Here is a 14,954-nt window from a genome sequence, read left to right on the forward strand (position 1 = left end):
GAGGTGCTAGACTAGAATTCTTTCTTTTTAAGATGAAATACTAATTTTAAAATAAGCTTTATAATTATTTAGTTTTTTAATTAAACACAATACCAAAAATAGATAAACAGCAGAAGTAGTTTGATAGGAGAGAACTGAACGTATAATGCCTAGTATTTGTGCTCGAAAGTGAAGTCACTCAGTCATGTCTGACTCTTTGTGACCCGATGGACTGTAGCCTACCAGGCTCCTCTGTCCATGGGATTTTCCAAGCACGAGTACTGGAGTGGGCTCTAGCAACAACAAAAAATAGACGTTTTATGTATACAATTTATTATTTAAGCATAAATGCCACTTGTATTCAGTCTCTGGTTACCAACTTGTACTTATGTATCCTTTGAAATAGAATTTGTTTCTTATTTATTGTCCTGTGACCAATGGCTGTTTTCGCAGAGATATTTTTGTAAAAAACAATCTTGAGTTGAAAGAATGGAAGTCAGGGTTGGCTTTTGAAGATGAATTGCTTGATGTACCTCAAAGAAAATTAAATTTACAATATTGTGTTAAAAGGAGGCAAGATTCATCATACCATAGAAGTCAGCCCAAAGATGGATTGCTGCAAATGTCTTTTCATATGTTGTTTTGGTAAAAACATAACTGGGAGAATTTTGTAAAATAAATGGAAAATGATGAATAAGCTACATCATTCTTATTCACATATCTTCTCTTTTATTAAATGGTAGCAAAAGGAATAGAATGCTTGCCTAGAATGGACAGGGCTTCTCAGGTGGCACTAGTGGTGAAAAGAAACCCACCCTGCCAATGCAGGAGACATAAGAGATGTGAGTTCAATCCCTGGGTAGGGAAGATCCTCTGGAGGAGGGCATGGCAATCCTATCCAGTATTCTTGCCTGGAGAATCCCATGGACAAAGGAGCCTGGCGAGCTACAGTCCATAAGGTCTCAAAGAGTCGGACACAACTGAAGCAACCTAGCATGCACGCACTAGGATGGAAAAAAGAGAGTTTTTATAAGGAGGATATGATCACTCTTTACCCACAGAGTATGTTCAGTATTAAATCAGTAACTAAATTATTATTGGTTGATTTGGTAAAAATTATGGAGCTCGAGAAAGCATAAAACTCCTTAACTCAACATATTTTATTCTCACCGGGGGGAAAAAAAAAGGAAACCTGGAAAAGATATTTTGAAATCCATCCAGAATCTCTGCCACGTGGTGAGCAGAGCAGGATTTTAATAAATTAATAAGTGCATATAATAATCAGAGATGGTATTTGGTGTTTTAAGACAATGTTCAGTTTTTTTTAGATTCTAAAACTGCACACATTGGTCTAATTTTAACTCATGACAGGAACAGTCTAAAGCTATTCAACCTGTTGCCTTGTTCTATAGATGTGTATGGACTCAGAAAAACACATGATCTACACCTTTGGTGGTAGAATTTTGACGTGTAATGGCAGTGTAGATGACAGCAGAGCCAGTGAACCACAATTCAGTGGATTGTTTGCTTTCAACTGTCAATGTCAAACCTGGAAGCTTCTTCGAGAGGACTCCTGTAATGCTGGTCCTGAGGACATCCAGTCTCGGATAGGACACTGCATGCTATTCCACTCAGTAAGAATATTCTGTACATTGTCTTATGTTATTTTGTCATGCATCTCTCAATAGGAAAAGAAGTGGTGCAATCTAATTCTTCAGTAAGAGAGCAAAACTTTTCATTAGAAATAAATAAGTGTTGACAATGATAAGGAAAAACAAAACTACCTTTATCAGTGAACTGTTTGCTAATTATATTTCCTATCAGCCTAATAATTCCTAAGTAGTTATCTCAGCACTTTTATGACTGACTTCACTGCTTATATGTTGTAGCTATTTCTCTTTCTTACATACCTTTCAACTTACTGTTTTCTCTTAGCATCTAGAAGGGTGATTTTATTATCTGTTCTTATTTTCCCCTCTGCTACTCTCCATTAAGTGCAAAGAATTAAGAATTGACTTTATAGAATTGGAATTAAAGTTTATCAGCAAAAACTAGCATACAGACATTTAATTTTTTCAAGTGTTATAATGAAAACATGGGCTCCTGCTATGAACAAAACTTTAAAAGTGTGCTATGAAAGATTTTTAACATACCAAAGTGGACAGAACAGTGTAATAAATTCCTCGTACTTATTTACCAGTTTCAGCAGTTACTTGTCTGTTCTTAAATTTCATTGTGTTGGGCATCTTAAAGCAAATTCCAGACATTATATCATTACAACTATAAATACCATAGTGTGTCACTAACAGATAAAGACTTTTTAAAAACATAATTGTAGTATGGTTATGTAAGTAAAAATTTCTTTATATCGTGTAGTACTACACTCATTTTTCCCCTGCCATGCTGAAAAATACTTTTCATAGTTGGTTTATCTAGGTCAGGATCCAGAAAAGGTCTGTGTATTGCATTTGGTTGTTAATAACTCTGAAATTTCTTTTAATCCATGAGAATACTCCCTCTTCCTTTTTTCCCCCCCTCTGTATACTGCTTATTTGTGTAAGTAAGTCTCATGTGTGCTTTGGAATTTCCCATGTTCTCAGTTTGACTGATTTTTATCATAGTGTCATTTAACATGATCCTCTGGTTTCCATATTTCCTGTGAGCTGGTATTTAGATCTGGAGGCTTAATTTTAGATTCCTCTCCTTTTTTGAATGGGCCAAAAAGGGAGTTGGAAGTATACTTCACAGCTGGTCCGATTATAAAATATAAAGGGCATTTAATGTGTAGTTGTCACAACTTTGGTGATGTTAAAATTGTTCGGGTGGGTTTACGTGTTATCAACCTGATTGATCAGTTACTAAGTTTCCTGTCAACTTTTTATCTAGTGGCTTTAGCAGTCACTATGGTCTGTAGTCATAGACTAGATTTTAATAGAATTTGATAAGTGGTCATTTTTCTAATTACCTTTTTCTTTATTTATTAACTGATTCTGCTATAAAAACTTAGCCTCATTAACTAATTGACTAATATGTAAACCACACAGGATAGGTAATATAAACATTTTGATTGTTTTCCTCTATTGTCTTTTCATTTTTATGAGCTGAGGCTCCAAAATTTACCAATGAGTTTTTCATAGGTATTATTATAAACTCATGGATTTTTATGTATTTGATGTTTTTAACTTCCTGTCATTATTCTTTTTGATTCCCTAATTTTTCTCCATCTTTGAACAGTGGGAGTACCCATCTCCCAGTATACCTTTGCATATATACACACACATATATACATATGTCTTTTTTAGTAAGAGAAAAAAAAAATCATGAGTTCATATTGATATGTCCAAGTTAAACTTAAGATTATAGAATTTAAAATTTTATATCTTTGTTTTTGTGAAGCTTTATGGTTAAAATCCTACTTCCTGATGATGATATGTTACTTGCTCTTTCTATAATAGTTTAATGAATAGCAAAACTAATAGAATCACTGAATGATGTTTAAGACTGCTTTCTGATTATTTTTCTGTTTAGAACATAGCCCACTAGGGATGGGTAGTCAAAAAGCGAGAATTAAAAATCACTAGAAATACTACGACTTGTCTGCATGATCATGTGTCTCTGTCCTATTGTATCTTTGTATATAGGCTTACTTGTTTCTTTTTTTTTTTTTTCAAATTTCAGACATTATTTTTTCTTTTACTTTGATTTTCTAATTAAGTAAAAACATTTACATAGTTCTTAAGGCAAAACTGTCAGTATGCTGTTGGAGAGATATGGTTATTTTCCCTGTCTTTCTGTTCTGTTCCTTTCCCTGTAGCTAATTATGTATTACTAGTTTCCTTTGTTTCTTTTTGAAGAAAGAAACAAACACAACACACATTCCTTTTTCTCCTTCCATACATAGAGGTAGCACCCTATATGCATTACTCTGCACCTTGTTTTTTTTTTTTTTTACTTCAATAGGATATCCTAGCGATTATCCCTTAGCAGTATATGCAGAGCTTCCTTTTCCACTTTATACCAGTACAGTAAGTACTTCATTGCATGGAATCTCTCATAAATTACTCCTCTAGAGGTTTAAATTTTAAAAGAATTATTCTGAATTCTTTGTGGAAATGACTTTTTTTTTTCTTCTTTCCCATTTTTTATTTTACAGAAAAATCGTTGCTTATATGTATTTGGTGGCCAGCGATCGAAGACCTATTTGAATGATTTCTTCAGTTATGATGTGGATTCTGATCATGTAGACATAATATCAGATGGTACCAAGAAAGACTCTGGAATGGGTAAAGGCACTTAGTGATTCTTCTCTCATGTCTTAATTACTTCAGGTAGAAGACTATTAACCCATTAGCTTTTCTTTCTAACCATTCTTAATGCTTTTCTCATTTGTTTAATTGAAGTAATTCTGAATAAGAGGAAAAAAGTCTCTCCCAGCTAAATTATTTAATTCAACCTGTTTAAAAATGCTGTATGAATTATTATTATGATGATTCCCTTTAACAGAAAGACAATATGCAAAATTGTAAAGGGATTATTTATATGTGTGCTTGTTAAGGGTGATTATAAGAATTAATAACTTTAAAAAACTATATTATCCTGTATTTGCTAGTTCTTTCCACCTTCCATTTTCACTAAGGTGACTTATATGTTAGATACATATAGTAGAGTATGTCTTTGTTCTTGAGGGAAGATTTCACATCGTTCATTGGTAATGCCTTGTAACTCTACACTCTCAGCATCCAGAAAGTTATTCTCCTAATGATAAGGTGATTAGTTTGCCTGAGATAATCCCAGTTTATACATAATTATTAATAAGTGCCTAATTAGAGCAATAGGGTAAGAAATTAGATTAGCTTGCTTTTCCTTTTATCTATTTGTTTTTGCTTTTCCTTTTACTATTTATTATATAGATATGTTTATAGTAGTTGCTTATATTTAGGAAGAATTAAAAAAAAAAAAGCTAACACCATAATAAAAAAGTACATGCGAGGCAGTTTGACCCTTAGGATCTTTCTCCCATACTTCCTATTGGGCAGAGGCTAGAATTTCATATCCTGGAGAAATAGAGGCTCTGTGGAGGCAGGGAGAACAGGGTATAAAATAGAATTAAGTCCATGTACTGAATAGTGGAACTTCTGACCCTTTCCCTGCTCTTAGGATGCTAGGCATATGTCTCCTATGGAAGTTTAGTATCACCTTCTCTAGAGGAAATATGTGGCCTCATAGAAAATATTTCCAGATACTGTTGTTTGGGGATACCTGCCCCCACTAAAATGTCTGATCTTTCTGGCTAGCCCCCAGTACAGTGGTTACTTTCATGGCCCAGTTCCCCTACAGTGTGCCCCATTGTACACATGCTATTTTCAGTTAAATTGTATTTCTTCACTGTAAATGAACTGTCAGTTAATGATCAAGATCACTTTTCTTAGAGAAAAGGATATTGCAACCATAAAACAATAATAGGATGCAATGAAAGGTCAGAGACTAAGAAAGACCTTTTGGAAATAAATTTTGTTAAAAAGTAGAAGAGTTGTAAGACATCTGAGAAATAGACAAAGAGACAGAGATGGTGGAAATTGGAGAAAATTAAGGACCTTAGAAAATCAGTATAAGAGATCCAGTGTTGAACTAATAAGTTTCTCTAACTATGGAGAGCAAGGAGAATGTTGGAGACTAGTTTATAAAATGAAGGACTAACAGAAAATTTCCCTAAACTGAAAAGTATTGGTCTGCAGGTTATAAATGGCCCCTTTTGGATGTCAGTACCTTGAATTAAAAAAAAATAAAAACAAAAACCTTCTCAGTCAGATGACACATCATTGCTCATTGTAGAATTTTACATATCAATCATAAAAAGAATATCTAAAAAGCTACCAGTGTAAAATGAGGTCACATTCAAAGAAATAGGCCCTAGAATGCTAGAAATTTTCAGCAACATTGGAAGCTATAAGGGGAAACAAGGTCTTAAAAATTATGAGGGAAAATTATCATCAACCTGGAATTCTATTTCTAGCCAAACACCCGGGAAACAAGAGGGAAGAAGTGGTATTTTCAGATATACCAGGTTTATTAGTGGGGTATGTGTGTGTTTGCAGGTAACAGAAAACCAAGAGAATGGCTTAAACAGATTGGGAATCTTCTCTCACAGGACGAGAAATCCAGATGTAGATAATCTGGGACTAATGTAGTGATTTAAGAAATGTCATAAATGCTCTCAGGTTCTTTTTTATCTGTTTTTCTATGTTTAACTGGTGGTAACCTCATGATGGCAAGTTGACTGACACACCTCTAACATCATGCCTTCCTTCCAGATAGGAAAAAAGGAAGCAGAGCAAAATGTGCCCAGAAAGCTCCCTATTGACATTTCATTGACTAGAACTGTGAAACCTGACTTCAGGAGAGTCTGGGAAAGCAAGCATTTAGCTTTTCCTGCCTTTGAATAGTATAGAGTAAGGGATTTGGAAATGGCTATTGGATCATGCAATTAACAGTGTCTGCCACACAAGATTTAAAAAATGATAGATATTTTATGCACTCTTTTTCAGAAGTTAGTACGTCATATATACTAACAAAAAGGAGTAAAAGTAGTTAAAAAGAAAACATTCTGAGAACTGAGGGAAAGAAAATCTATCATAGGAAAGCAGAAAAGGGCCATCCCAACATGATACCTGCACTGCAAATGTATGAGTACCCAGTTCATATTGGAGCAGGAGGACATAGGAAAATGGACCTCTCCTCCTCACCAAAAAGTGGCGTTGACTAAAAGTAGATAAAAGTAGACCAAATAGATGTTTGAGCAATTGGAATAAAAGTATTAATCGGTAAATAATATCTGAAGTAAGAGGAACACAGTAGGAAAAGAAAATATTTTTAAAAGCAGACATCATCATAGTACAGTTTTTGGCTCTACAATGAGCAGTATTCCCCTCTTCATAATAATGCAAAAACTAAAATCAATTTAACCAAAAGTTGGGATAAAATTTAGTGGGAAGATAGCATCAGTGTAGTAAAATTCTTTGTCTGCTATAACAAGAAGTCAGTAGGTGCTGATATTATGTAAAACTGTGGAAAGAAATGGGCTTCCCTTGTGGCTCAGCTGGTAGAGAATCCACCTGCCATGTGGGAGACCTGGGTTGGGAAGATGCCCTGGAGAAGGGAACGGCTACCCACTCCAGTATTCTGGCCTGGAGAATTCCATGGACTGAAATTCCATAGAAAGAAATATTCTAAGAAATGACTAATAACATTATTTATCATGTCTAAAATTGTCTATCTTGTTTACTCATTTATTTTCTACTACCATAGGATAATGTGGAGGTATATGATTTAATCTTTGATTTCCTCTCACTTTTAAAACTTAGTCTGATTTTCCATTAAAATTACTAGGAAGATGGAAGTAATAACCCCCTACAATTCTGACACAGCTCTGCCTGAAAAAAAGGTAGTGAAAATAGTAATTGATTCAATAGGTATGTGTTAAAAACTTCTACATGTTGGCTCATGCTAGACTAGGGATACATTGGAACTATATGATCATGGTCTCTCAGAGTGCTTATAATCCATCTAGTAAGTAGTGTTCTGGTGGATTATAGTTGTTCAGTTGCTAAGTCATGTCCAACTCATCGTGACCCCATGAACTGCAGCTTGCCATCCCTGTCCTTCACTCTCTCTCGGAGTTTGCTGAAACTCATGTCCATTGAGTCGATGATGCTATCCAGCCATCTCATTCTCTGTCACCTGCTTCCAGTGCCCTCGATCTTTTGACCATCAGGGTCTTTTCCAATGAGTCGGCTCTTCACATTAGGTGGCTGAGGTACTGGAGCTTCAGCTTTAGCATCAGTCCTTGTGATGAATATTCAGAGTTGATTTCCTAATGGCTATTCTTTATTTAGACCCTAAATGCCAGTTACTAAGCATGGAACTTCATAAATAGTTCTAATTGGTAGTAGTATTCTCATTTACCAGATGAGAAAAATTGAACTTAGTGAAGTACTATCTCATTAATATACAACTAGGTAATGATACAGCCAGGGTTTAGAAGTTGAGGTGCAAAGAAGGTTTTTCGTTTTTTTTTTTTTTTTTTTTGAGGTGCAAAGGTTTTTTGTTTTTTGTTTTCTTGACCATACTAAAGTGCTCCCCAAGATTAAAAGGAAAAAGTGGTGAAGTGATAGTAGTAAAGATTCAGCAAAAAAAAAGCACTATGACAATAAATAGACTTTAATGACTATCATTTGAATATTTTTTAAATGAATTATTATTATTTAGTAATTTGCAGAATTGGTCAGTATATTTCATTCATTGCTATGGCTAGCTTTAGGGCCAGCAATGAATGGCCCCAATTGTTCTTTTTGTTCAATTTTGTTTTGATTATAAGAGTAATAATATGCTCGTTGTATTTGAAAAATATGGAAAGATGTAAAAAAGAAACTATATCAAACCATTCAGACATAATCTGTTAACATTTTAATGTATTTCCTTCTAGTCTTTTTAAGCTTATTTATTTTATAAAATTTAGCACAATTTTATATTCTGCTCCTGGAGAAGAGAATGGCAACCCATTCCAGTATTCTTGCCTGGAAAAATCCCATAAACAGAGGAGCCTGGTGTGCTATAGTCCATGGGGTTGCGAAGAGTCAGATGTGACTGAGTGACTGACAGTGCTGTTTTTAAACTTACATTAAATTGTGGTATTTTTTTTTTTTTTTGTCATTATGGTTTTATTACCAAAAGATAAGTGGATTTATTGCTTAACTACTCTTTAATCAACTTTTATAAAATGAAAATCACCAATATTGGTATGGGTTCTTTAATTTTTTTATTGCTTTGTGGTGAATTATCCCATAATGCAAGCAAGTTTTTTTGTTAATTTAATAGTAATTGTTGATCATCTACTAACATCTAAGTTTGGCCTTCTCCCTTCCTTTCTCCCAAAATATTTCAGTGCCTTATATATGCCAGGTATGTTTAGGTTCATAGCTGTGGACTAGAGGATAAGATCCCTTCTCTCAAAGGACTCATTTTAGTGAAGAGAGACCTACATTTGCTTTCTAAGCACTGTGAAGAAAAAAAATTGAATGCTATAATAGTGAGTAACATGAGAGGATCCAGTCAGATAGAGTAGGTTGGGAAACTGTTTCTGAGGAGGCAGTCTTTAAGATTTCAGTCAAGAAATAGAGAATTAGGAAGAACTGTGTTACGAACTGAGAGAAGTCCATGTACAAAGATTTCAAAGCAGGAAAGAATTTAATGTGTTCCCAAAGCAAAGGGATCCAGTGCATATCAAAGGTGAGGCAAGTTATGTGAAGTGAGGTTGGAGAAATAGTTAAGTCTGATTATTCAGTGCCTTGTACAGTACAAATACAAGAAATTTGGGGGTTTTTTCACCTAAATAATATAGAAGGTTTTGAAAGGTTTAATGCTAAGGGCTTTTTTGTTGTTGTTTTAATTGAAGTGTAGTTGATTTACAGTGTTCTGTTAGTTTCTGGCATACAGTTGATTTAATTTTCTATAGTATGTGCATATTCTTGCCACCTGTTGCCAAGAATACACACATACTATAGAAACTAGCGTGCTGCAGTCCCTGGGGCCACAAAGAGTCACACACAACTGAGCGAGTGAACTGAACTGAGTGTGTGTATACATATTTATGTGTATATATTTATGCTCTTGTTCAGATTCTTTTCCATTGTAGTTTTTTATAAGATACTGAATGTAAAGTTTTCTGTACTACACAGTAGGACCTTGTTGTCTATTTTACATATAGTAGTTTGTATCTACTAATCCCAAATACTTACTTTATCCCTCCACCCCCATCCTTTCCCCTTTGGTAACCATTAGTTTGTTTTGCCTGTGAACCTGTTTCCATTTTGTAAATAAGTTTGTTTGTGTCGTATTTCAGGTTCCATCCACATGTAATTTGATATCTTATGGGTTTTGTCTTTCTCCGTCTGATTTACTTCAGTTCAAATGATAATCTCTAGGTCCATCCATGTTGCTGAAAATGAATGCTAGGGTTTTGATCCGATTAAAGTTTTGAAAATATCATTCTTTTGTCTAAATGTACATTTTCCAAGTGTTTAATATTGACAGTATGCCTGTAAATTGCATTGTCCAAAGGTTATGTGTACAACAGGCTATGTGCACATCCTTTAACTGAAGATTTTTATGGCAGAGTTTAGCATCTGGTTAGAACCTGCCTAAAACTGTTGCCATTATTACTTAGAGTTGTAAAACCTCAGCGGCTCTGCTGGCATATTAGAGTGAAACTGAAGTTCCTTTCTTCTCATTTTTCTTTCTTATTTTTTCCATCTCTCCCTTTCTCCTTTCCTTAGGTCACTTCCTTCCATCCTCCTTCCTTTATTTCTCTCTCTTCCTTCCCATTTTCCCCTTCTTCTCTGCTCCCTTCTTTAAGTCCCCTTGTTTCTCTCTCTTTGTCTGTCTTCCTGGTGCATCCTCCACTCCTCCCCTAAGAGGGGCTTCTCAATGGTGGCCAGAATTGAGAATCACCCTTCTAGCTCTCCAAAGCCTATCTCAGTCCTTAATCAAGTAAACCTGGACAGGTTACTTAATGTTACACCTTATTTTGCACGTCTATAAGTGACCTAAATTATATTTTAAGTAAAATGGTATCTCATAGCCACTCTAGGAGTAGAAGTGGATTGACACTGATTTGGGCTGGTGTTATTGTTGGGTACCTCAGTTTTCACAAGTGTATTTCAGTACTGCCTACAGGTTCACTGATCTATCCAATAATCAAGTCATACTAGTTTCACCTTCATCTTCTCTGTGTTCTCATTGCTAGTTCACTAGTTTGGCCTGCCAACACCAGTTTGACCTCTGTCTCTAGTATTCTTCTTCCTGTGTATCCCATCCCTCCCCCAACCCTTTCTTCACACTTTGAGCAGAACGCAACTGTTTCTGTGTTACCAATTAAGTACAGAACCGTATAGTAACATTCATTCAACAAATATCTTTTGGTCACCTTCTAGGTGCCAGATAATCTAAGCACTAGGGATAAAACTAGAAATAAGAGCTCTGACTTCATGGATATTATAGTTGTGCATAGGGAAGAAAAAGAAGTAGGTTAACACCTTACCTTTTGATTAGTACTAATAAGATAAGAAAATACCCTTATTTTTGGCCATGCCACACAGCTTGTGGGATCTTAGTTCCTGAACCAGAGATCGAACCCAGACCCCCAGCAGTGAAAGCTCCAAGTCCTTATCACTAGACCACTCCATGATTCCCAGAAAATCTTTTAAAAATATAAACCTGGTCATTTTTCTCTCCCTTGCTTAAGATGGTTTTTTTTAAATTGTTCTTCTTTGCCCTCAGATTAAGTCTAAACTCAGCCTAACTCACAGATTCTTTTATGATATGCCTCAGCTTAGTTAGTTCCCCATTCTTGATATCCACCCTCACCTTGCCACTAATTCTTTTTTTCATGACCACTGAATATTAATTATCGATGGCATATTTTTCATGCCTTTGAGTTTTTTCCCATACTGTTCTCCCTGCCTAAGTCACTCTTTCCTCCTACCTCCAAAGTGTAGCTGATTTTTGCTCATCTTTCAGATCTTAGCTTATAGAGCATTGTCTCCTGAAATTCTTTAACTCCTCAAACCCAGGTTAGGGATTAGAGCATATCGTTTTAACATTAGTTGTTAACATGATTCTGAATATTCATCTGGCAGTATAATCTTGACTCTGCTTTTCAAAACCTGAAAAAAAAAAACTGCTGAAATACACAGATTTTATTCAGGATTTCTTAAAGAGTATGCAATTTTTTCAGTACTCTTAATCTAAAATATTTTCACTGGCTTAAGTTAGACCAATTAGAAGACCTCATGTCAGAACTATGGTATGTGTATTGTCCTCCCATAGAGTTACTTTTAGCTGATTTTTAAAAGTCTGTTTAAATTTTAATTTTATCTTGCTAAGTAATTATTTATTTTGTAAGCCATTCAAAGTCCTTTTAAGGACAAGACAGAGTACTATTTAAACTCCTATATTATTAAATATTCTTAGAAAATAGCAATTTTATTATATGGATGCTCTGTAGTTTATTTAAACATTCTATTTATTAACTTCTTCTAAACCTGTTTTATTATAGTTAATTAGTATAATTTGAGATGGACTTAATACCTAATTGCTATGTTTCTGTGATTCAGTAATGTGAGTTATTTGATTAAAACTGCTTTTATGTGAGCTTCAAATTGGATTGTTTACAGTCATAGAAGAAATTAGTATGAACTGTTGAGACTACCAATTAGAAATAGTATATCTAGTTGTAAAATTACTGCTTCTTGTTATAATTTCTTATTGTGTCAGATACTGTAAAATTTTAAATGATTGCTGTTTATAATTACTTAAATGAATTAACTCAGATTTAGCCTTTTAAGATCTAAAGAAACATCAACTCTTTTTTTTTTTCAACTCTTAATTTTTTTAACTAGGGTATAACAGTTTTATGTTTTCCTTAGAAGGGAATTACAATTTAAATCAGTGGATTGACAGCTGTTTAGAAAAAAAGGATTTACTGGTATTGTGTCTAACACATACATAATTACATCAAAATTCAGCACATCAAAAATTTGAGTTTATTTCTGAATAACTTTTGGCAATAGGTCTGTGAACACAGGGGGTTTAGCAGACTTCCCATATGTAAGCTCTGTTTAACACTAATTGAAAATTATGTTTAGAAGATCTGTCACACAACTAGAACTTTATGGTTTGCTCTAGAAACTCAGCTGACAGTAATGGAACTACTTTCTTATATTTGTTTTTTTTTCATTCAAGGAACAAACATATATTGTGTCTTCAACATTTGCCAGATACTAAATAGGGCACTGATGATACAGAACTCTTACAAACATTTAGTTCCTATTCTATAGTAATTAGTGTGTTTACTTGTTGTGTTCCTTAAATTCTGTTGACTCTATTTTCCCACATCTGCCAGTGTTTATACCATTCTATCCTAACCATAGTGGCAGATTGTTATAATTAAAAGAATAGTGAATTCAGAATCAGAGGATTTGATCTTTCTTCATCTGGGTCTGCCACTCATCCTTCTGTAGCTTTGGCAAAATTGTGTAATTTCTCTGGACCTGATTGTTCATCTGAAAACAAGGGGATTGGACCAGTTGATCTTAAAGGCTCATCATCTAGCTCCAAAATTTTGACAGTTAAATTTTGTTCCTTTTTGCTGTTATCAGGCTGTGAAAATTAAAAATGAGGGCTCTGTTAGTCATGCCTGCAAGATTTGATTTATCTATAAACATTTCGATGAAAACTTTAAATGCAAAATCTTACTGATTTTCAGCCTGGGAATGTGCTTATTGACATTGGTGTTTTGTTTTTCTTTAATCTTTGTGTGTGTGTGTGTATAAGTTCCTATATTTTTGACCCTTCTACTCTTACCAGTTAACTAAATAAAGTCAGTTCAGCAGTATAGAGAAGACTCTGAAACTAATGTTTTGCTGTCATTTACACAGATTAGTTACTGAGTTAGGAGATGGGAGTGCCTATTTTTAATGTAACTAGATTTCATTGCTTTCTGTTTAGCATCTTTTGTATTAGGTGTGCCATTATTCTGATAAATTGGATTATGTACTTTTTTTTTTCTCAACATTACTGGTGGTAATAACTTTCCATAACTTCCCCCTTTCACTCTTGCAGGGGTGTTTTTGCCCCTCATAAGCTTGTAAAGTTATTCATATTTTCAATATAAAATTTAGGTCATTTGGGACTTCCCTGATGAAGTGGATAAGAATCAGCCTGCCAGTGTGGGGGACATGGGCTCAATCCTTAGTCTGGGAAGATTCCACATGCTGGAGAGCAACTAACCCAATGTGCCACAACTATTGAGCCCACGTTGTAGGGCCTGCAAGCCACAACTCCTGAGCCTGTGCGCTGCAACTGCTGAGGCCCATGCTCCTAGAGCCTGTGCTCCACAGCAAGAGGAGCACCTGCCATGAGAAACCTCTGCACCGCAACGAAGAGTAGCCACCACTTGCCATAACTAGAGAAAGGCTGCATAAAACAACGAAGAACCAGCGCAGCCAAAAGTGAAAAAAAAAAAAAGAAAATTTAGGTCATTTGATAGTAAATGTGAATTAAAGTTCACTTGTAAAAACAAACATTCAAGAACACTAAAGACAGTTTTGATAATGAAAGATAATATAATACTACCAAGTATTTAGAAAGGTACAATTTTGTGCAGATTAATGGAAGGGAATGCAACAGATACTCTAAAATATACCTAATTACATATGAGAATTTGGTATATGGTAAAGTGGCATTTCCAGTCAGAGAAGGAAAATAGATTATGCAATAAATGACACTGAGATGTCACTTAAGACCTGACAAGCAAAAAGCAAAATCCTGACTCTAATTGATGTCTATACACACAGAAAAATTTCTGGGTATACTCAAGTTTTATACTTAACAAATAAAAATATAAGTCTAATTGCTTTTAATAATCTAGGATGGAGAAGCCTTTCCAACCTTGACAGAAAACCCAGAAGCTGTTTAAAAAAAAAGAGAGACTTAGTTTGATTTTTTGCAAATTAAGAATTATATATGGAAAAATATTTAAGTGTCAAATGATAAATGACAAACTAGGAACTGAGACAAAGGTTAATGTCCTACTTTTTAAACAAAAAACTCTTACAAATCAATAAAAAAGGAACAATTTTCTAGTAGAACAATGACAAATGATAGAACTAGATAGTTCAAAGAAAAAAACAATTCAAGTAGCTTGACAGATTTACTTTTGTATAATGATCAGCTCCATTCATAATTTTTAAAGTGTAAATTAAAGGATCATTCATTGAATGTTGTTATCTAATAAAATATAAAATACATATACTCTTTGACCAAGCATTTTTTTCCAGAATTTACCCTGCTCACACATGTACAGATGCATAAAAATAAGTTATACAGAGATATTTAATGTGACATTGTTTGCAAGAGTT

General features: G+C 34.4%; 1 protein-coding gene across 3 annotated transcripts in view; it reads left to right on the plus strand.

The window, feature by feature from the left end:
- The window catches only part of MKLN1 (muskelin 1), a 377,600-nt gene that overhangs the window by 325,489 nt on the left and 37,157 nt on the right, over positions 1 to 14,954 (plus strand). For all 3 annotated transcript variants that reach the window (XM_061165822.1, XM_061165821.1, XM_061165823.1), the window contains 2 exons: positions 1,392 to 1,613; positions 4,133 to 4,262. In XM_061165822.1, the coding sequence (XP_061021805.1) occupies positions 1,392 to 1,613; positions 4,133 to 4,262 (352 nt within the window). The remainder of the gene's footprint in view (positions 1 to 1,391; positions 1,614 to 4,132; positions 4,263 to 14,954) is intronic.

Source organism: Dama dama, chromosome 18 (assembly GCF_033118175.1).
Source record: "Dama dama isolate Ldn47 chromosome 18, ASM3311817v1, whole genome shotgun sequence".
Taxonomy (NCBI): domain Eukaryota; kingdom Metazoa; phylum Chordata; class Mammalia; order Artiodactyla; family Cervidae; genus Dama; species Dama dama.